The sequence below is a fragment of the Netta rufina genome (assembly GCF_964035555.1).
Source record: "Netta rufina genome assembly, chromosome: 1".
Classification (NCBI taxonomy): Eukaryota; Metazoa; Chordata; class Aves; order Anseriformes; family Anatidae; genus Netta; species Netta rufina.
The window spans coordinates 22,271,859-22,293,386 of record NC_140123.1 but is presented as its reverse complement, the minus strand read 5'-3'; the positions used below and the strand labels follow the sequence as shown (position 1 = coordinate 22,293,386).

Below are 21,528 nucleotides of genomic sequence, written 5' to 3'. Positions count from 1 at the left end.
TTCCACTGAGCCACAGAAACTGTTGTGCCGGTGCAACTGAGGGCCAGGGCACTACAGCACAGGGAAGGACGGGGATCCCACTGGTGGGCAGGGAGCTTTGGGTCCTCGCCTGCTGGCTCTACTGTTTTCAGGTGATTCACTGAAATATTGCTTTGCTTAAATTTTCAGTCCCGGCAGCACACTGTCTCTTACAAGTTATTTGGCAGCTGCAGATTCCGTGGAAGACCTGCAGAGGGAGATCCAATCTGCTCTGCTTTGACATCCTTCCCTCTCTTCCAACAGCTGGAGCTGGGGAACATCTCTGAGACAATCTAGTCTGCTCCTACGAGGTCTCTACCTCTCTGCTATGAGTATAGAGATCAAGCAGAAATGATTAGGTCCCCCAGCTCCATCTCCAGCCCATGAAGTCTTCTGAGGGCAGGCACCTGCTGCACAGGTGCTGGGGTAACCTTTTGTGTAATGCTCTGAACATTGCAACTGGTGCCACTGGGAGATACTCCGAGCACCAATGCAAATAAAAAACTGCTTCCACGACTGGAAAGAGTCAGGTCGGGTTGGGAGGGTATCAGTTACTGGTGTGAGTGGGATTTTCCAGGCTCTTTATTTTTGCCAGGTCCGCGGGAACTGTCCACACGATTCCTCCCAAGGGACTTGGCTAAAGCCTCAACTCAGGATGTTCCAAGTGTCCTGCTTCCAACGGGGAGCAGAATCCACAGCCTCAGGATGTGTCCCAGTGACTTGGCTAAGTCATATCCGGGTTGAGAGGACTCCCCACCCCACCTAGCTCTTGAAACCAGACACACGAGAGTCATAAAGACTGGCAGAGAGCAGGGGAGAGGGAATGTGCTGGTTAAACATTCATCTATGAGAGGTCCTGTGTTCTCTGGGTGGTGCCTGTCTTCCTTCGCAGCCTGCCCTAGGAGAAGGGTTTGACCCTTTTCCAGCTGAATGCCCCAATTACTCGTCTTTTCAGATTTCCCATTGCTCACTTTCTGTGCTGTGCCAGTGAGTCTTGCTAGCCAGGGAGGGGCAAGGGGTGCGTGCCAGGGAGCTGGTGCTTGACAACTCAACCACCTCAGTGCCAGATGTAGAGGTTGTTCAAGCAAAAGGCTTGGCAGAAGCCATCTTCCCCCCCGAGCAGGGCAAAATTCATCCACAATACAAGGGCTGCAAGGAAACATGACAAGCCGATGTTGTCTGCTGTGAAGGCTGCTCCTTCCCTGTCTGTCACAGCTTCTGGAGTGCTGGAGGCTGAGCAGATGAACAGAAAAGATGTTTGCCTGATACATTTCAAAGAGGGCTCACTCTCAGCTTCTGAATTTGGCTGGTTTCCTTTTGAGTTTTTAGTGATAGTCTTTCTAACATATGCTAGGAAAAGGAAATGTACGCCATTTCACAGCTGAGGGAAACGTAATTGCCCCTAAAACACCAAAGGATAAAAACTGCCCTACACATAAGCCACCTGATTCCTAGCATCACACCTAGGCCTAAGGTCCTGGGTGTGAAGAGCTCATACTGCCTGCAGGATGAACATTTGCCTGGGAGGGATCTGTGGCTGGCTGGGATCTGTATGGCCATAGCACCTAAACTGCTGTACGGAATATGTTCTCACCCTACTAGGTGTTGCCATTATGCCGTGGTACACAAAAATAAGGGCAAACAGCTTCCACACTGCCCTCGCCTCCACACCTGCACTATCCAGCTGCTTCAGTCTGCGTATTTAGAGATGCCTTTCATCCAGGCACAGGTTTCCCTCTGTATTTTCATTCTGCTTCATGGGAATGCCTGCATCCTCTTTCATCTCTGTGTCTCATTATTGGGGTCTTCCCAACCTTCCTGCATGACTCTTCTCTCCCTGGCTTCAGCATAAGAAGCATGATAAGGATTTATGAGTAGATCTTCAGGTTTGCCCTCCCTGTTCCTCGGCTCCTTGGGTGGGTCAGGAGCTGATGACATCCCCTGGAGAAGGAAGGACGTAAGCCTTGCCAGATCGCTGTGGTCTTTGGAGGGCCGTGACTGAACGCAGCTGTGATGTAGGAGGTGTGAAGAGGGTGGGGAGCTGGTGTGGCATGGCTGCCGGGCTCACGATGGGGCCTGCATCATCTCAGACTCAGCACGTACTCAGCACCACGTAGGTCAAAGGCAGGGACATCCAGTTCCCTCAGCTCCTTCCACAGGGATCCCTTGCTCCTAGGGGGTCTGAGCTGTCAGGATGCCCAGTGTCCTAGTTCTGCCTGGTCTGCCCTCTCTGCTCGGCTGTTTTCCCAGCTGCTGTCCTCTCCTCTGGAGGAGGTGATGTCTCGTGAGTCATCCTCTTCGGGAAAGAAGCTTCTGGGTTCTTTCCCCACGGTGCGAGCAGATGAGGGGGAAGGTATCCATCGCTGTTTTGTTTTCAAGGTCTCAGCTGGGAGCAGGAAGATTGGAAAACGCAGCCTTAAATTCTTAGCGTAGGGTGTCACTTGTGAATGGGAGTCGGGCAGAAGCATGCAGGAAGCATTCTCACCGACTTTAAACTTGAAAGTTAAACAGCTCTCGAGTTAAAAACAACACCAACTTCTCATCTTTTTTGTTGCACAGGATGGTCTGGTGGGACACAGGAGATCTGAGCTCTATTTCTGGCTCTTGTCACCAGCTTCCTATGACCTTGGACTGGCTGCTTGTGCCTCCATTTCCTTCTCCTTAAACTGGGGGTGATCACATCTACCTGCCTCCTGCAGATGCTCTTGAGGCTTACTTCATATTGTAAAAATATAGGAAGGGATGAAATTGGTCAGGCCAAAAACCTGCCTTTCACCCCATAGCCTTTCTCTGGGGATGAATGGGAAGATGGGGCTTGAGTTTTGCTGCCAGGCTCCCCTTGGCCTTTCCCAAAAAGAAAAAAGAAAAAAAAAATCCCATACGGACCACACGAGGTGAGAGCTCAGGGAGGAGAATTCCCTTCCCAGCTCAGACCTGCACGTCCCAGGGGCAGAGAAAGCCAGCACTGGAGCTGGCAGGGCGGGCTCCTGGCACATCCTCAGCTACGTTTGCTCACGGGGAAGGCAACCCCAGGTCCCGGGGGGGTTCGTGCCCCCCCATCGGGGTTCGGGGAGACCCTGGGGGAGCTCCCCCGGCGGCTGCCGTCGGGCGGGGAGAGGGCGTGCTGCCGGCGGAGGATGTGGGGCGGGGGCGAGGGGGGGTGAGAAGGGGCGGGATGGGGGTGCGCGGCGAGGGGTGGAGAAGTTATAAATCAGCGGGGCCGGGGCTGGCCGGGGATTGATGTCCGCGGGAGGTGAAGCTGGCAGCAGGGCGGACACTCCCTTTCCGCGGGCCGGGGCGGGCGGGGAGGGCTGTGGGGCCGCTGGATGCTGATCCCTCGCCTCGCCGTTATCTCCGCCACCGCGGGAGGAGCCCGGCACCGAGGAGAGCCCGTCGGAGCCCAACCGGCTCCTCCGCCGCCGCCTCGCCGCCGCGGGCAAGGGAAGAGCCCTGCGTGGCCGCGGGCAGGACCATGCCCCGCCAGCCGCTCTCAGGGACCGTGCTGCTGGCAGCCGCCCTCCTGCTCGCAGGTAAGGCTCCGACGACCGCCGTTGTCCCCCCCCCATCCCTCTCCGGACAGCCACCGGCTCGCCGCGACGTGTCCTCCGCGGGGGTCCGAGGGCACCTGCCCCTGTCCCTGTCCCCCCACCCCGGGGAAGGGTCCCGGGAGGAGATGCTGGCTGTTTGGAGAGCCTCCCCCCAAAATCCTAAGGCAACCCGAGGAGCAGCCTCCCACACGAGCCGTGTCCGAGCCGGTGCATCGCGACAAGCAAACAAGACTCGGCTGCAGGGCAGGCTCCTTTCCAGCCCGCTTTGTTTCCGAGGGTCAGCCTCTCCCAGCCCTGCCTGTTAGGAGGAAAAGGTGCCCGTTTCCTCGGCCAAAAACCCCACGGACCGCTGCCTCCCAGCCCCGGGGGCATCTCCCGGAGCCGCCGTACCGCGGGCAGGATGGAGCCGCTCGCCGCGCCTGCATCCCGCAAGGCTGCGTGTGCCGGGATGGGTCGGCGCAAAGCTTTGCTTTTCCTCCCCGAGCTGTTTTTTTTTTTTTTTTATATATATTTTTTCTTTTCTTCTCCCCGAGTTGTTTTTATTTTCATTTTTTTCCTCTCTCTCTCTCTTTTTTTTTTTTTTTTTCTTTTTTCTTTTCCTGAGAGAGGAGCCGGCCCCGCAGGGTCGGAGCTCCGCGATGGGAATCGTGTCCCCTTGCCTTGCCTCGCCGGTCACCTGGGAGCAAGGTGGAGTTAGGATGGTCCCTCGGCACTTCGGGGCAGCCCTCCGGGACCAGATCCCTGTCCCCACAACCTTTCCCCGCATGGGGTCTCCAGGTGCTCCCGGCTCTTCCGCGCGGGCTGCGCGCAGCATCTCCGCGCTCGGCGATGCGAGCAAATCCCGAGAGGGGGCGAGAAGGCAAAGACCCAAGCGGGTGGACGTGGGTTGGGGCTGCTGAGCCCGGCTGAGCCCGTGGGAGCCACCCGGGGCCGTGCGGGGCCAGGCGCGCCCCCCCGGTACGGAGCGCTCCCCGGGCGCTGCCGGTGCTGCCCGGGGGTGGAAGCTGGCGGGGCCGCGCCGCCGGGACGTTTTCCGGCTCGGGAAGTGCTGATTCATCAACTTTGGTATAGATATATAGGTATTCTTCTTCTCCTTCGTCGTCTTCTTTATTATTTTTTTTTTCCTCAGGAAAGTGCCGACTTCCCCACATTATTTTTCTCTGCCAAGGAGGCTCCTCTGCCCTCCTTGGAGTAACACTGAAATAGACACAGGCATGGGACACCCACCCTGGCTACAGGAAATGTGGGTTCAAATCCTTGCCAGGCTTCCTTCACAGCTTGAGCTTGAACTTCGGTGTCCCTCTCCCACAAGGGCTCCCGCGGTGCCGAGCCACGCTGGGGCACCGGCTTCCTCTTTCCTGTCGGAAAGGTTTCCCATTGTGCAAGCTGTGGCAAACCCACTGCCCTGGGAGAAGGTGGACTCCGTGATCTGTGCTGTACGAGACCCTAGTTCACCTTCCTGTTCCAGGGACTGTCGGGCATGTGCACCCTACACCAACTCCAATGGGAAAAACCCAATGGGAAAACCTTGGTGTTCTGGATTCTGGGCTGTGGGGACGCACGTCCTGGGGTCAGCTCAGGGCCAGTAGGCACTGGAGAGGAGCTTCTCTGCTGTTCGGCTGAGTGCCTTTGCAACTGGTTTGCTGGAAACTTATATTTCTTTCCTCCCTTAAAACTATGAGAAATTGAGCTCCAAGTCAGAACTCAGACTTTTCCAACCTCTTTGATTTTTTTCTTCCTTTCTTTCTTTCCTTTTTTTTTTTTTTTTTTTTGGAAAGTAATCCTTGCACAGGTTTAGTTGGACATCCCATATTGGTCGATCATGTTTCTTCTAAGCCAGTAGTAAAACTCTCTACACTTGCATTTGCATGGAGCATTTCAAAGCCATCGGTGAAGTGGTGGGATGTTCTGTGCTATGCGACTTTCTATGTGCTCCTTCACATCTCATGTTCCTTCACTGCTTACCCGAAACTCTTACTGAGGCTGTTCAGCACTTCCCTTTTTAAGTGTTCTTGATGGACTACTCTTGTACTTCAGTCTGCGGGTGTCTGCTGGGCTTCCATTTACTGATAGGTACCAGAGAAGATTGACAAATGAGTCAGTGGTTCAGGAGTTACCACAGAGAGTTTCATAAGGAAGAGACAGAAAGAGATCTTCTAGCTTGTTTATGGCTATTTAGTAATTCAAATTTCCCCAAAGCAACATGCAAATTACAAGCCGTAAGAGTTCCCATTTGAGAAATGACATATGCTTCAACATGGGAGTGTTGGGCACTTCAGCCCCCTGATATTTCTATGCACATTTGCATTTTAACTATCAGGGAAAGAACAATATTTTTTGTCTCTGTTTTTCATAGCTCTTTCATATATTTCCTGTATAGTTTGTATATATGTATTCCACAAATTATATTGCACACTTTTATGCTAAAGACTGGATATGTAACGGTCAACATAAAAACTTTGGTGCCTTATTTAGGTTTGATCTCCCAATTGCAGACTTTATATCACAACAGGTTTTATCACTAGTGCTTAGGAATCTGAAGGACTGGATTTAAACCTCAAAAAGATCAGATTCTGCAGGTTGGATCAAGGATTCTGTGTCCTCTTTCTCCAGAAACATGAGACAGATAAATCAGCTTTATTTCCAGCTGCCAACACACCTGCAATACCTCACAATTAGTGGCTAGAAGATAAATAGAATCTATTACAATCTTATCTGTGGACAGTGCTATACAAGCCTGAGTTATTTCAGTTGGAACTAGATCATCAAAATCTCCAGCAAATGATGGACTTTTCAATTTCATGGTCAGCTGGAAAAAATGAAGGAAGAAATTCCAGGTCAAATCTAAACAGCGTTGAGGTTAATTTCTTACAATAACTAACCTGACTTCCCTGGAAATGCTGTTCAGATTGAAGTTCATATGTTAAGGTTTCTATCTGATTTGACTACTCAGCTGAAACAGCTGTGCAGCCTTGCAGCTACAGTGATCTAACCTAGGACTAAGGCTAGAAATCTCAACAGAGTGCTGAAAAAATGGTTATCACACTTCTGGATCTTCATGGAAATTGGGCTGCCTTAAAAATTTCATATTACATTTGTGTTAGGCAGAGTTAGACACTGTTGTATAACACAGATTTAAAAACAATGCATGTACTGGCATGCTTTTTGGCATTACTAAAGAAAGTCACTTGCATCACTTATGAATGCTTTACCAAACAGGTGCTTTGCTCACATACTCCACAGAAATTTAGATTTCTTCCTCTTATAGGTGGTGTAATCTGAAGCAATTCCTTTGGGCTAAGCTAGCATGTTCCAGCTTTATGGCTCATGCATGAGGAAATCAGGACTTGGCATGTGCCTTCAACTGTGATCTTCACATCTAGAAGCACCCAATACATCTAAAACCTAAAAAAAAAAAAAAAAATAAATCATTACTGGGGAGATTTGGAGATTTGATTGTGCTTTTGATGATTGATGGTGCTTTTTTGATTTTTTGGGGGTTTTGTTTGTGTTTTGTTTTTTTACATGTGAACAATAGCAAACAAGCTGAGCCTATTTTTGTCAGATGCTTCAAAGACTCAAACCAGTAGCCCTTCACACTGTGTGGGTGTATAGGAGAAGAGGAAATTGTCCAGATTTTCAGGGCAGTTGCTGAGTCCTTACACTTTAATGTGGTTTGGAAACTTCAAGCAGAAATGTTTATCAAGTTGCTAGTTTTTGTGTCCAACTGAGATTGGGAAAGGAAGAGGCTCAGCAGATGAAGGTTAAGGTTCGGTGTCTCAAAAATACGTATCCAGTGGGGCTGCAGTGGGGCTTTATCAGCAAAACTCCTCCTTTGAATCCCCTAAAATTAGGGACTGAGGCTTCCTGTTGCAGCCCCAGAAGGCATGGAAAGCCAGACTGCTGCAAGAGTAGCTTTGCTGCGAAGCCTGGGATGCTCAGCCACCACAGCCACCTCTGCTCTTGGAGGGAAGCCTCTCCCCTTGGTGGGACACCTTCAAGCAGCAAACTGCTCCCTTCAGGCGTGCTTCAACTTCTTGTCCCACTTCTCCCCCCCAGCAGTCTTTTTTTTTTTTCTCAATTGATATTTGTAAGAGCATGTAGAAATGTTTCAGTGCATATTTGAGCATGAATTCCATCCGTGGACAGCACCAGCCTCTTTTCCCTTGGTCCTTGCGATGCATACTTACTACACATAGTCCTTCAACTGGGAAAAAAACCTTCCTCAAGTACTCCTGGCTAGGAATAGTCTGACTTCTTATTCCACCATGTGGGAACTGCTTATCCTAGAATTGGTTCAGGGATGGGCAGGAAGGTGTCCACAGTTGTATCAAGATGCAGTTCAGTTTCATTCCCCTGAGGCTAGAGGTCAGCACTGCAAAAATCCCTGTGGTTATATCATGCCTATTGTGACTGGCAGAATGAATTCATGCTGCAGCTAAGCAAAGTTGTAACAGATTGAGAAATACAAAAGTGTGGGAGAAAAGATTAGAAACTATATGTCAGAGGCACTATTGCCTGGAACTTAAGCCCTGAACCATCAGGATGTACAGAGAACTTGGACTGGAATTGTAGATGACTACTTCTTCTGTTTTATGCCATGTTTGGTGATGTTTGGTGGTTGTTGGCTTTTTTTTTTTGGTGGCGTGTTGGGTAGAGATGTACCAGTTTTTGATGTGCCACTAATGAAGACAAGGAAGAGGATCTTGCTCATGACACATCTGTATTGCTCAAGATGGTGATTGATTCTTGCACAACGGTTAACCGATATATTCATCATCTTTCCCAGAATTCAGTTTGGTTTCCTTTAATGGAGAAGAAAGTTGTTCACGCTCAGATGACATGGTTTTACTGTCACTGCTGTTTTTCCATCAAATCAAATCCATCAAATAGCAAAATTGTTTGGTCCGTACCCACGGTGTTAAGTCACCCAAAGACAGTCCAGCATGATAAGATAGACTCATTTTTATGTTTATGTGACTCCAATATTTCTCTAGATGATAGAGATACTCTTCTAACACCCACTGATCTGTGACCTTAAGCCCTCTTGTTAAAATCCCTTTTAAGTTTTATTCTCACCCTTGGAGCTATTGCCTTGAAACAAGGTGTTCTTTACCACTCTAGCAGCTGGAGGACAAGGAAGTGCTTAGGAAGAAACTGTGTCCAGGATTTCAATGGGTTGAAGATGCTGTGGCAAAACAGAGCCGGGGACCCATGAGCAGATGTCTGCTCCTCGGAAGTTCCCTTGGGAAGCCCGTGCCCTGGGAACAGGACCCCCCGCTCAGTGCGTGGGGAGAGGCGAGGGATGAGCACGAGGGCGCTTCGTGAGAGGAATTCCACAATTTCACATAGCTCGCTTAAGCGTCCTTCCTGTGGGATTCTTCTCTGCCACGGGATGAAGGAATTTGTTCCCTTTGTTCCCATTGTCGTTCCTTCATGGAAAAACCTCTCATCAGGGTCACTGTGGACTAATGTTAACAGAGGCATGAGAGCTGCCATCCAAGAACAGACAAGGACTCTCTGTAGCTCCGTGTTGTGTCTCTGGTGGTGTCCAACATCTAGTCTTCAGGGGAGATTCAACAAACCTTGCAAAAAAAGTAGTTACCTCATAACATTCTCCAGAGACAATTTTTTTTTGAAGTGTGATCTCTAAAACACACTATGACTTACTAAGAGACCATAGGTCTCATGGTCAAGGTAATAAGTTAGAGTGTGGCAAAATTTAGGTGTTGCCTATGTTTATGGCAAATGGATATACCATGGTGGAATTATATTGCATTATGCTATGTAATATCGATAATTTTCTTCTTTTCTCGTGATGGTAGCGTTTGGAGTGGAAACCTACTTTTCTTTGTTCTATGCAGCACTGTAATTCACTTTTGTCCTAATCTATAAGTACTAATGGTTATAATTTCTCAATGTAAATTGAGCCATATACATGCTTACCAGAAACTTTCTGCGTGTGTACCTACCATAAACTTTGTATTTTAGATCCCATTTAAATGTAATATGGGTTTAGCCTCTTAACCCATTCATCAGGACGCAATTTTTGCATGCCAGAAAAACCAAACATGGTCCAATTTGCTTCATTAGTGCTGTCCTCACCTTGCCTGGTTTAAAGTCCAAAAGCCCACCAAGGCCAAATGGAGCAGTGACCTGTTTCACAAAAGCTCTCAGGCTGGTCCTCAGGGCAGCCCGTGGCAAGAGGGATGACTTCTGTAATGAAGAAAGATGGAGGATGGCCTCTGCATTAGTTATTTTCTCTTATTTTGAGCTCTGTAACTCTGCTTTATAGGTTAAAGTAGGGTGGATGGAAAGTCAGTTTCAGCTCTGTCTCATTTTATTTTTTCTTGGAGTGTTATAGGACAGTTCAGCTGTAATGATGGAGCATCGGAAATAATAATTGGCAGCCTTGAGCAAAGTGGAAATCCTGCAGTTTGCTCTAAGTTTTATTTAATTTAGTTCTGAATTTATTCCTGTGCGCACAGCTTAATGAACAGTACAGTCCCAAATGGATTTGGTAGGCCTGTGCTGCTGGCTGAGCCAGCAGATTACTGGCAGCCAGGCAGTTCGTCTGCTCAGACTTCTATATGAATCAATCTTCCCGTTCAATCCTATTTTATTGCTGAATTTGTCTTGCCAGGGAATCTGTAACAAATCCGAAGTATCAAGTTGGTAAAGAAGTTGAATCTGGTCAAAAAATTTACCCCCTTAATTCCTATATGTAGGAATTTATAATGATTTCTGTGTGTATTTTTAATATGCTCGCTTTGCCTTTATGCCGAATCAGTACTTTCCTACCGCACTAGTTAATGGAGTAAATTTTCCTCAAAATGAAAGCATTGAACTGATAGTTATATGCTGGGACCTCTCAAGGTGGAATTGGAGCAGAGGGGCAGCAAGCACAGACACGTGTCCGCACATGACAGACAGACCTGATGGCCCACCACACCTATTGTGAATAGGGCCATGCAGGATCCTGTGTGCAGCACAGGCTTAGTTGTGCGTGGAGTTGTGAAAACATCCTCCCGGGTGAATTCCAGTGGCCAACCACACAGCATCATTTCTGGTGGAGTGGCAACTGCTTCTCTTCCACAATGACCTGCTGGTTTTCCAGTAATGGTCCCATTGGGGGTTATACTGGAGGCATTAGGTTATTCATTCAGATCCCCACTTCCAATTTCATATGCTCAGTGGGGGAAAATGTTTGTGACCATGGCTGGTTTAACTTCTTTGTTAATGACTTTCTCCTTATGTAGCCAATGAAACAAACACCTTTGTCACGTTTACTTAGGCAAGATACTGGCAAAATATTTGGCAAATGAGTGGCAAATATTGGGGGAATATGCTTGTTTATATTTACAGCTATTGGCAACACTGGCACAGTAGGGTTTGCTGCTCAGATGCTCTGATAAAGTGCTATCAGAATTGTACGCACTCTATTTTTAGGTACCCAGTGTTTTGCTTTGCCTCTATAACATCTAATCCTGTATCAGCATGTTTACACATTTGTGCACAGTAAGTGTATACATGCAGTAAATAAACTCTTATCACTTGCTCTGAGATCCAGAACTGAGCGGGGAAGGACACTGTCTGAAAAACTAGACACACACAACTTTCTGTACCTGTGAAGACATTTCTTGGTCAGTAACGTGTCCATTTGCCCTGCTGTCTCTTTTAATTCCAGGGTATGGAGTCAGGGTCAGGGCATTTTAGCCTGCACAAGTCTACAGTGATAAACCTTATGCTTTTCAGACTCTGTTACAATGCAGTATCATAAAGTATCCCAGTTCTTTCATCCACTAACCTATACATTTTCTTGTCTGGATGTTACAACCAAGTGGTACTTTAAATTCCTAAATTATAGTTGAGATTCATCACTCTGAAGTATTCAATTCAGAAATCACTGGGTGTGTGTTGTGCAAAACATCAGACTGGATAATCAGAATGTCCCTTCTGGTCCTGAAAGGGATGAATCAACAGATTGATGATTTTTATGAATCAGTGCATATTTCGTTAGTAAACAGCTTTTAACAACTTTCTTGATCTTGAAAGCACTGAAAACACATTTCAGTCACAGCGAAGGCATGTGCAAGTGATGGATCTGTTGAGAAGTGAGACAGCTTGAACTATTTCTTCTGTCCGCAGCGTGTTTCTGTTTGCCAGCACACGCTGAGCCTCTCTTTGCAACACAGCAAACAGGAAACAGGGACAAAGCCACCATACGGCCCATGGACCCGTGTCTCTTAACCCTTCCCAGTCCCCATGGCCTGCAAAGTTCTGTTTGAAGCTTGTGTCACAAGCATACCTCCATGCTCCCTTGCAGATAAGCTGTCCTGGTTTCTTCTCTGCCAGCTGTAGGTGTGGCATTTGGATTTGCTTCAGAGACGTGGTGTGAAATTAGGTGTATGAAGGGCTGTGAGGCTTCCTTCAGAATGGGGCCTCGATGGCACCTGAAAGACATGGGGATGCTGCTGTGAATTTTAGGGTGGCTCATGGTTTGGCACCGTAGGTCTTTCTTGGAGGCTGCTTCTCAGTATATGCAGTGGATACCATGCTTCTACCTCTGTGTACAGGAGCCAGACCCAGGCAATGCAGACGAGGTGGGGGCTATGGCTGCCATGGGGAGGGACAAGTAGCTTCTTCCCAGCTACCAGCAGTCACAGAAGTAGAAAGCTTCATTATCCAGGGCGATGTCTTCTCTCTCTCATCCTGTGGAAGGAGCAGGCTGGACTTGCACATTTTGGGGCAAGAAAATATTTTTTTTTTCCAGTCACTACTGAAACTTTGATAGAATTCTTCCTGGAAACTTTCTTGCAATTATTTCTTTCTAAATGCAACTATTGAAGCTGATGGGAATTTCAATGTTGATTAAACTAGGAGGAAGTGTTGGTCAATACTTTTCCTTATGGTCAGATGTAAATTACAACTTTAAATAGCTCCTCAAAGTTCACCACAAGTTCCTTTTTCTCCTTTTTTTTTTTTTTTTCTTTCTTTTAATAGAGTGATATGGCATAATGCTGAAAAAAAAAAAAAAAAAGTTGTATTTAACCATAGAATGGACTGAAGTATCTTTAGAAGAGATGGTAATACAGTATCTCATGAAGAACCCTGAAATAAATAAAACTACCACTATCTCTAATGTTACAAAATGGAGTGAACCTATTCTCTGCATATGAGGATAGCTGGTGGCCGTATTCTGCTTAAGGTGCTTCAGATCGGTCAGCTCGTTTTCACTGGGGCACAATGAAGGTCAACCCTCTGGGTGACTACCATGCTCCTAACCATTTTGGCCAGACCCTGTGGTTGCTTATTAGTTGCACACGTGTGGGTGTCACTATTCCCTTCAATGAGATGACTCACTAGGAAGTGCTCAGAAGCAAGAGTAAAGTCCTGGGCTGCATTTGAACTGAATGACCCACATTTTAAGGAGCACAGAGAGGTGAAGACCCTATTAAGAAATCATGTGCATTCCCTTTCTACTTCAAGACTGCCCTATACAAAAGACATTTTTGCTGAATGTGCTTGAAAGGAGGAAATTATATTTGTTGGTAAAAATTACAAAGGATCAGTTATGTTTAACAAGCTTCAACACACGTGCAACCCCAACAATGACCAAAACAATTACTTCTTGATGGATAACTTTATTGCCCACAGATGGCACTTTAAACCCAGAAGGTCAGACTCCTTGTATACACTGAAGTTGCAAAGATAAACTGAACATTCTCCTTAACCTCTCGTGGTGCAGGTGAAAAAAGATTAGTCAACATGTTCAGGATATCTGGAGTGGCTGGAAAATCACTTAGCCTCAAATTATGAAAAAGAAGTTAAAGACCACCAAATGTGTTAACCTCAAGGAAGTTTCTAATAACTTCTATTATAGTATCTTTCTTTAAGACATAGAGCTAGATTTTGGGCTTACGTTTCTTAGCCAAGGATGACAGAAATTTAAGGTTTTGAAAGGAAATTCAAAAGTAGAAGCTAGAAAAATCAGAACGGAGGTAATAATTCAGAACATGGGCCTGATTTTGAGTTCAGCAGATCTATCCTTTTAAGAGAAACCAAGGTTTAGTGGAAGGTACATCAAATATGCATGGTTACTTGTTTATCTGCAGAAATGAACTCACACATCATACTGGGAAAATATATGCAGGTTCATTTGTTTTATCTTTTTATTTTATTTTATTTTTAATTACTTGTAATCAGCAGTTTTGGTTAACAAATAATTCAAATTTGTTTACTTAATTCAGCAAAAGCATCGCCTTTTATTGCAAGGCAGAAAATAATTAAAGAAAGTTTGTTCTTTTGTTCCTTTGCAAATTACAGGTTATTCCTTCTGCTTTCTTAAAAAAAAAAAAAAAATTGTCCTTCACTCATTTTAAATAGAATAACTTCTGCAGTCTAAAATGATTTTGCTCATTAAATAAGCAACCCTATTTTCTGACTTTCACATGTATCTAATAAGCCTTCCAAAACAAATAGAATACGCAAAAAAAAATCACGCTTTTCTCTATGGGAGGAGATTCCTCAGTTATCAGGATTAATTAGTTCTCTTGCTGTCACACGAAAAGAAGTTGCACCCCCCAATGTAGGTCAGTGTGAGGGTAGGTTGCTGATGGTCGCCTAGTGACAGGCATAATGATAAGTGAACATGTCCTGTTGAGCCATGACCCTTCGGAAACGACAGTATCAAGTAAAATGCCTGGAGAAGGTTCAGAGAAGGTATAACCCACTTCTAAATATTGACAGTAGGAATTTCCTTGCTATTTTCCTTTCTTTTTCTTTTCCGGTAAACATGTCAAACTCCATCACATTTGTACTCTGCATCGGTTTTGTAGCATTTAAAAATGTAAGGAAGCTAATGACCCATGAATAGATAGGATGTCAAATAAAGCTATTTTACTTCAGTCTTCGCATCTTTGCTGGTAAAAATACTGTCTAGCATACTTGCAAAAGCACCAATATTGGCCAGAAATAAGATCTTTTACTTCAGATTTTTGTCAGTGGAAAGCTAAATTAATGAACGTATAACAAATCTGATATGTCATGCCAAAAACACTGATGCAAGGTCTTGAATATTATGATCAAATACCGGAGTTGTGTCTAAGATGTTCTCGAAATCCATGGTGAAATTCCGGCTTATATCAATGGGAGCAAAGTTAGACAAACACTAAGCACTCCTTAAAATCCCACCCATAATATTTACAAATACTGTGGTGTCTTTTAGATACACGTAATACGTGTAAAAGGGCAAAAGCTTCAATATTTATCCAGCATATCTTACTTTCTTTTTTGCCTGTAGGACGGGGGTGAAAAGGTCTTTTTTTTTTTTTTTTTTTTTTTTCCTTTTCATTCAATTTTAATAATTCTAAGGCAGGTCTTCTGACATGCACACTACCAGGCTCTCTTGTTCAGTATGCTTAATTTAAGACAGATCTTGAGATTTTCATGTGAACATCTTATATCAACGTAGAGTTACTAAGAGAGAAGTCTGTAACCTTTATAATGTTTTCTTGCCCTTCACCTTTGGCAGACTTTGGACACAACAGCAGCCCACGTTCCCAGGGCTGGTTTTCTGCTCCTTGCATGGGTCAGGCATGGTCATGCTGGTGCCTGGCTGGCTTTCTCCTGGGCAGGGTGCTGCTGGTGGTGCTGAGCAAAACCGAGCACTCAGCTCAGAGTTTCTCAGCTTCTGATGCTAGGATGACAAGAGAAGTATAAAGAAAATGAAGGAATGTGCTAGTTTCATGTTGGGTAGCTTAGTTGGAGGGCACTGACAAATTCTGTCAACCAAAGAGCCCGAAGCTGTCTGAGCTCTTGTAATGTCTTATCTCAAGTTCCCAGTATTTACCTTTAGGGACATTATTACAGAACTGAAATTCAATAGGCTCATAGACCGTATGCATCTACAAGAGGCCATCCCATAAAAGCACAATGCGCTGTTTGGGAGACCCAACACTTCAGAGCTGAGATCCTCAAATGGTAGGTGAGAAAAACATATGCTTGGGATATATCACATAACAAATTGTTCTTCAAAGATTTGCTGTGTCCTTTTTTCTCCCCTGTTAGCAGCGGGAAGAATATATAATTTCTAGTTAAAAGTATGATTGTCTAGACAAATCACAGAGGAAGTCTGTCTATTTGTACAGTATCACCATTCAGTTTCTGGCAATATTTGTGGTGAAGTTCAAAGAATCGCTTTGTTCTGAGAACTTGTTTTGCTCTTCCTTGAAGCCTGTTCAAGTGAGCTATAACTTAGTTTATGCCTATGTTTAAGTGTACGCTTTAAATCTTCTATTGTACAAGCATGGATGTTAGTACATAGAGGAGCAGCATGACAGCCACAGACACAGTAGGAAATACTTACTGACAAATGGAGCACAGCTGATGCTTCCAAAAAAGTTAAGTAAGAGCAGATGAGGGCCGTGCTTCCTTACCTTTTGTACCAAGTCTTCGTAGTTTTAGCATCTTTCTACAAAAATGTAGACTTGGCTTCTAGGCCTTTCTTGGACTGAACAAGCTCACATCTCAGAACAAAGTTTTGACATTCAGCAGTAGATGTATCTTCAGATACGTCCTTAAATGCATATACTGCTGGGTGAAAGCTGCTGAATTTGGAGTAACTAATTGACTTGGGAAAGTTTATACACTCAAAATTTAGTTGCTCACCTCAGCCAGAGGTGGTGTCTCAAAGTTTCTTCTACGGTCAATGAAAGAGAGAGGACTTTCCAGAGGTGATTCATAGCAGCCACACAGGATTAGTGATTTCTACTGTGTTTGGTACATACAGCTGTTCATATTCAGCTGTGGTAGGGATCTCTTAGAAGTGCTTAAAATAGCTAAGCTCAAACTGTGCTTGACTGCGTTCTAGGGGAAAATCTGCAGTACCCTTGTTTACACGATGCTGCTTCTCTCATATGTTGACAATGAAATATTTTCTCTTGGAGTAAAGTGATCTGGGGCACTCCCTGATCTTCTCTCACAATACTCAAATCTTCACAAATTGCATTTGGGGTGCAGTTTTAGACTTAAGCTGGTTTTTGATGTTTCAAAATATTTGCTTGTTATGTTCCTCGCTTCTGGAACACTTTGCTGTTGGTGTGAGGGCAGTGGGATCAAGGACTGTTTCTGTTCTAAGGCATGCCTTTCTGTCTGCTTGACCCAAAACCTTTTCTGGCCGTAGCCCGTAATGGTGCAAAGATAAAACGTTATGCCTTTCTAGCACTTGCTGGCTTAATGCATGGAAAGGTCCTGTGGTCCTCCCGTCTTCTGACCGTGATGCTTTTTCGTAGACATCCTAAAAAATGCATTCACATCATTGTGAGAAACCTGCCCCGATGTTTTAAATGTCCTAAGTCACCCCGCATTATACTGACTCCTGGGTGCCCAGGGAGTCATTCACACCAGAATGATCTGGCCATAACTGGGGCCTTGTTGGCCTCAATAAGCAATGGGTCTGGTCTGGAGGGTGCCTTGAACTTTTACTTAAAATTTACTGCAGAGCTGTCCAATTGCCTTTTGACACCACTTTACCATAGGGAAGCCTGAAGCTAGTGAGGGACTGTAGCTAACAGTGCTTCAGTCAGGAAGGGAAAGTCATGAATCCTCTGACTTCTTCCAAAGCAGTTCCAGTTTTTCAGTGAGTTTTCTGAGTGAGAGTTCTGTATCTCAGAGGTCAATATGTGGCTCTTGCTGTGATTGTGTCTGACTTTTGCCCTTCCAATTCAATCGGCTGCCATGGTGGTGCTTCCTAAGGAAATGCAGCAGCGGTGCTGCAGACACACTTCCCTGGCTAGGCGTGCAGCCACAAGGTTCTGAGCTTCACGGTACACTCAGCGAACAACTTGAGAGTAATGTTGTTGACCAAAACCTGCATAGCTTTCATTTCTTCTTTCTTTCCTGAGTAATTCTCATTAGAAAGGATGTGAGTCCTGAGTCAGGACAGCAGGATTTTGCCTAGAGGAAAGATGTATGTGTGGTGGTGGTGGTGGGGGGGGGAACGCCTTTGCTTTGCTTTCTTCTTCCATTAGAACATCATAAATGTGTGCGGATTGGGAGCTGGATGATTCGTCATTGTTAACGACTTTCTTCTTTGTTTTTCTAGGATCTAGTTCAGGATCAAAATTAAAAGTTCCTGAGCTGAGCATAAATGGCACACAGCATGTTGTTCAAGCAGGCCAGACTTTAAATCTCACATGCAGGTAACCAGCTGAGCTGGCTTCTGATAATTTGGCTGGGAATTCATACACCTGATACTTTATTTTTTTTCTCTCTCTTTTTTTTTTTTTTTTTTTTTTTTTGTAACTGAAATTAGAAAAAAATGAAACCTTATGTTGTGGGGAAAGGTGGGGAGTGAACTTCAATGGCAATTGTTTAATAGTTCTTTGTTGTTTCTGTTGTTGTTTTTGGAAAACAAGATAAAAGAGAGCCCCAGAAATAGCCTGATATAATAAAAAAGAAAGCTTGGGAACTGGAGCTATATAATTGCAGCCCAACATAATTGTTTCTGCTTCCTTATCTGTATTTGCAGGGGGGAAATGGTTCATTCATGGTCTTTGCCTGAAACTCTAAGTAAGGACAGCAAAAGGCTGAAAGTAATTAAGTATGCCTGTGGAAGGAATGGGAAGCTGTCCTGCAGCAGCCTGACCTTGAGCAGAACTCAAGCAAGTGACACTGGAAACTATAGCTGCAAATACCCAACGAGTGCAGCGAAAAAGAAGAAGGAATCTACAATCTACGTATTTATTAATGGTAAGATTGTGTTTTTTAACACTTCTTGGTACTTTAATTTCAGTACAGCAAAATGGATAAAAATGAACATCAGCCGTGGTTAGATACAGGGTTTTGAATGATATTTTCATCCTTGGAAAATGTCGTGATAATTTGCCAATTTATGCATAAAACCTGCTTTCTCAGAGCTTCCAGATGCAAATGCTACTGTTTTCTCTGTTACAAAAAAAAAAAAAAAGACCAACCAGTCCCCTGGAGTAACTCAAACTCCACATGGAAGTAGACTAGAAGTGAGTTTATGGAATAAGTATTATAGAAATCATAACTTAATCCAGTGATGACTGATGAAACCCATTTTTCTGGTGCAATGTCCACTTTAACCTGTCCATGTAAGACTGCACATTTCTAGACAGCTGACGGACACCAAAGTTGTCTTGCTACATCACTGAATTTTCTTGTGCTGTAGAAAATTAATATTTGCATGCAAGTCACATTCATAAAAGTACTCTGCAGTTCATGTTACACCAATTGTAAAAATCTAGAATAATTGGATTCAAACCAAATACAAAATAGTGTTCAGCAAACAAGTATTGTGCAATATATGGGAAATGCTGGAATTAGGTCAGTTAGGCTATAACAGAAATTACTTTCTGATCCTGTTTTCTTCCAGGATATCAATCAGATTCTTCTCAAAACAGCTCAATAGAAACAATAATAAAGGAAGAAATTATAAACCCTTTAGGTTTTTCATTCAATCTTGTATTATAGCTTTTCTTGATTTTTACAGCAGAAAGTTAATAGGTTACTGTGAGGTATCAGGATTCACAGATTTTTGAAGCCTGTGTTAGAGAGAATGTGCGACTGGAACTTTTCCAAATGATGTGTCTGGTGCTTCTAACGAGTTCTCATCAGGGTGAATTAGCCTTTGTTTTCATTCTGTGACACAAAGAGTGGGACTGGTGCTATGGAAAAACAGAATGAAGTGGACCTTTCACTGTGGTGACAGAAAATAAGATAGCTCTCCCCATAATTTGTGTTGCCTTACTGAGGATTATTGAACAATTTATGCTGTTCATCCAGCTTTGCTTCATCTGGAATATGCCACAGAGTATTTTCCTCACCCAATTATTTACCTGTAATCCTCTGGATATCCAACTACAGGTGCATCCAAGGAAATGTGAGGAAAGTAGAAGGTTATTAATTTAGCAATCAACATTTACCACTGCCTAGGAAAAAATACAATGTGCTTGGATGACTTTTTTTTGAGTTTCCCATCCTGGGACATTCTTGAAACTATCATCTTGGACCACATCTTTAGCTGAGATCTACCCACAGTCCTCTCTGTTCGCCACATGAGAAGAGCAAGGATGATAGTGACCTTGACCTCTTTGCTAAACCTACTTTAGGATATATCATATGAGATTCCTTCATGTTCCCTTGGTCTCCTTTCTGTTTGAAGTGTTAATTTTTCTGGATCCCAAATTATTACAAATGGAAGACACAACTCGTCCTCCTAACTATTCACTGCTTCCTGAGCTGTGTGTGGCTTCTTTGCACCTGAAAGATAGCCGTAATCAGATATATGTGAATCGGCTGATCTGACCAATTCACGCGTCAGAAGAGAAACAAGTCATTATAGAACAGTTTTTGGTCAACCCCTACCTTCCCCCAAATCAGTTAAAGATAAGGTGAAGTGCCTGACTGCCTTAGTTATGTTGATTTTTTGAGGACAGTTACTAAATGTAATAAGTGTTGGTGTTGAAATAGGCTTAGACTGTGTTTTTCATCCTACCTTACTTGCCAAAAAGGGATAATCCCGTATCAAGCTTAGACATCTTCAGAATCTTAATTTTCACAATTTGACAATCATTTTTATTGAAAGCCAATTTCTTAACACTTAATGTTGATTGTGTCTTACTAAGTACACATACAAATTTGGCAATCTAGTCTTATGTTAGACTATTTATGATGACAAGGGAGGCTGTGATGTAGCTGCTCATGTAATGACAGTTCAAATTGTCACTCTGTCCCAAGATGAAGAAAAGTGTATTGGTCCTTCAAAACTTTACAACTTCAGGAAGAAATGTGGAGTAGATTGGAAAGAAAAAAGATTCAGAATACTGAAACTCATCCTTTCTGATCTGTGTAGCACTAACATCAGAAAGAAAATACATAAGCAATCTCTTAATATAGATCAATGTTTCTGTGAACACAGGAAACTTGATTACCAGGTTTGAGCAGGGTGAAAAGGGGATAAGAAAATGCTCTGTCAAGACTAACTTTCTTGAGTTTAGTTTTATCTTAAAGGGATTTGTTGGGTGCTTAGGAAATAAACATTTGTAAAATTTGAGTCCCTCCTAGTTATGTATTGTTTCCTGTGGCAGGACGTTGTGTCAGTCCATTTCCCATATTAGCTCCATGTGGATCACCAAGGTGCCTGTTTCCCATGTCTTAGTATGCTGCAGATGAGAACAAATAGTTGCTATTTACAAACACAGAATCCAAATCAGGAAAGTTGATATTGTTTGTACAGGAAGTCATCACTTATTGTTTCAAAAATGATATTCATTTCCGTAATTAGAGTGATACTGAAAATGAACTGGATAAAATTAATTAATTAAATAAAGAAATAATAAACCCAGTAAGTCCTTTGGTTTAGAAATAACAGCATGCATTTAGAAGGTGAGCTTCTACAGACAAAAATAAGATGCAAGATGATGAGAAGGGGCCTGCAAATCCCAAGGTCCTATGGATGACTTAAAGCATTTCTGAAGTGTGGAGTTTGGGTGATCAAGAACTTTCAGGCTGGTGACTTTTCTTTCAGGAGCTAGTCCTGACACCACCCTTCTTTCAGCTGGAGAGGTCACTACTGAGTTGCACAGGGGAGTGAGTGTGCAGAGTGTGCTGCAGCAACTCTTGACCACACACAGCTCAGGAATTGAGACATCAAGCGAGGGAAATGAATTCTCTCAAGAGCCTTGGACTTTGCTGTAAGAAAACTGATGTCCTGACTTCCACCATGAGCCATGGGAAAAATCTGAGATGAAGCATATGCCTCTTTGCCAATTTCTCCACTGTCACAGACCCAGAACTGTTTTGTTACACAATTGCAGCCTGGAAGTTAAATGGACAGATTTGTAATGAATAGTGACTGCATACATTGGAGTAAGACATGGGGAATTTTCTGCTTGGAGAGAGATCATTATGGAATAAAGACATTTAAGAAACACCA

General features: G+C 44.1%; 1 protein-coding gene across 1 annotated transcript in view; it reads left to right on the top strand.

Annotated features, from left to right (window-relative positions):
* Positions 1–3,276: 3,276 nt before the first annotated feature.
* The window catches only part of FLT1 (fms related receptor tyrosine kinase 1), a 108,228-nt gene continuing 89,976 nt past the window's right edge, over positions 3,277–21,528 (top strand). Inside the window, exons 1-3 of the mRNA XM_084283641.1 lie at positions 3,277–3,548; positions 17,671–17,767; positions 18,097–18,317. Coding sequence (XP_084139767.1) covers positions 3,491–3,548; positions 17,671–17,767; positions 18,097–18,317 — 376 coding nt within the window. The 5' untranslated portion in view covers positions 3,277–3,490. The remainder of the gene's footprint in view (positions 3,549–17,670; positions 17,768–18,096; positions 18,318–21,528) is intronic.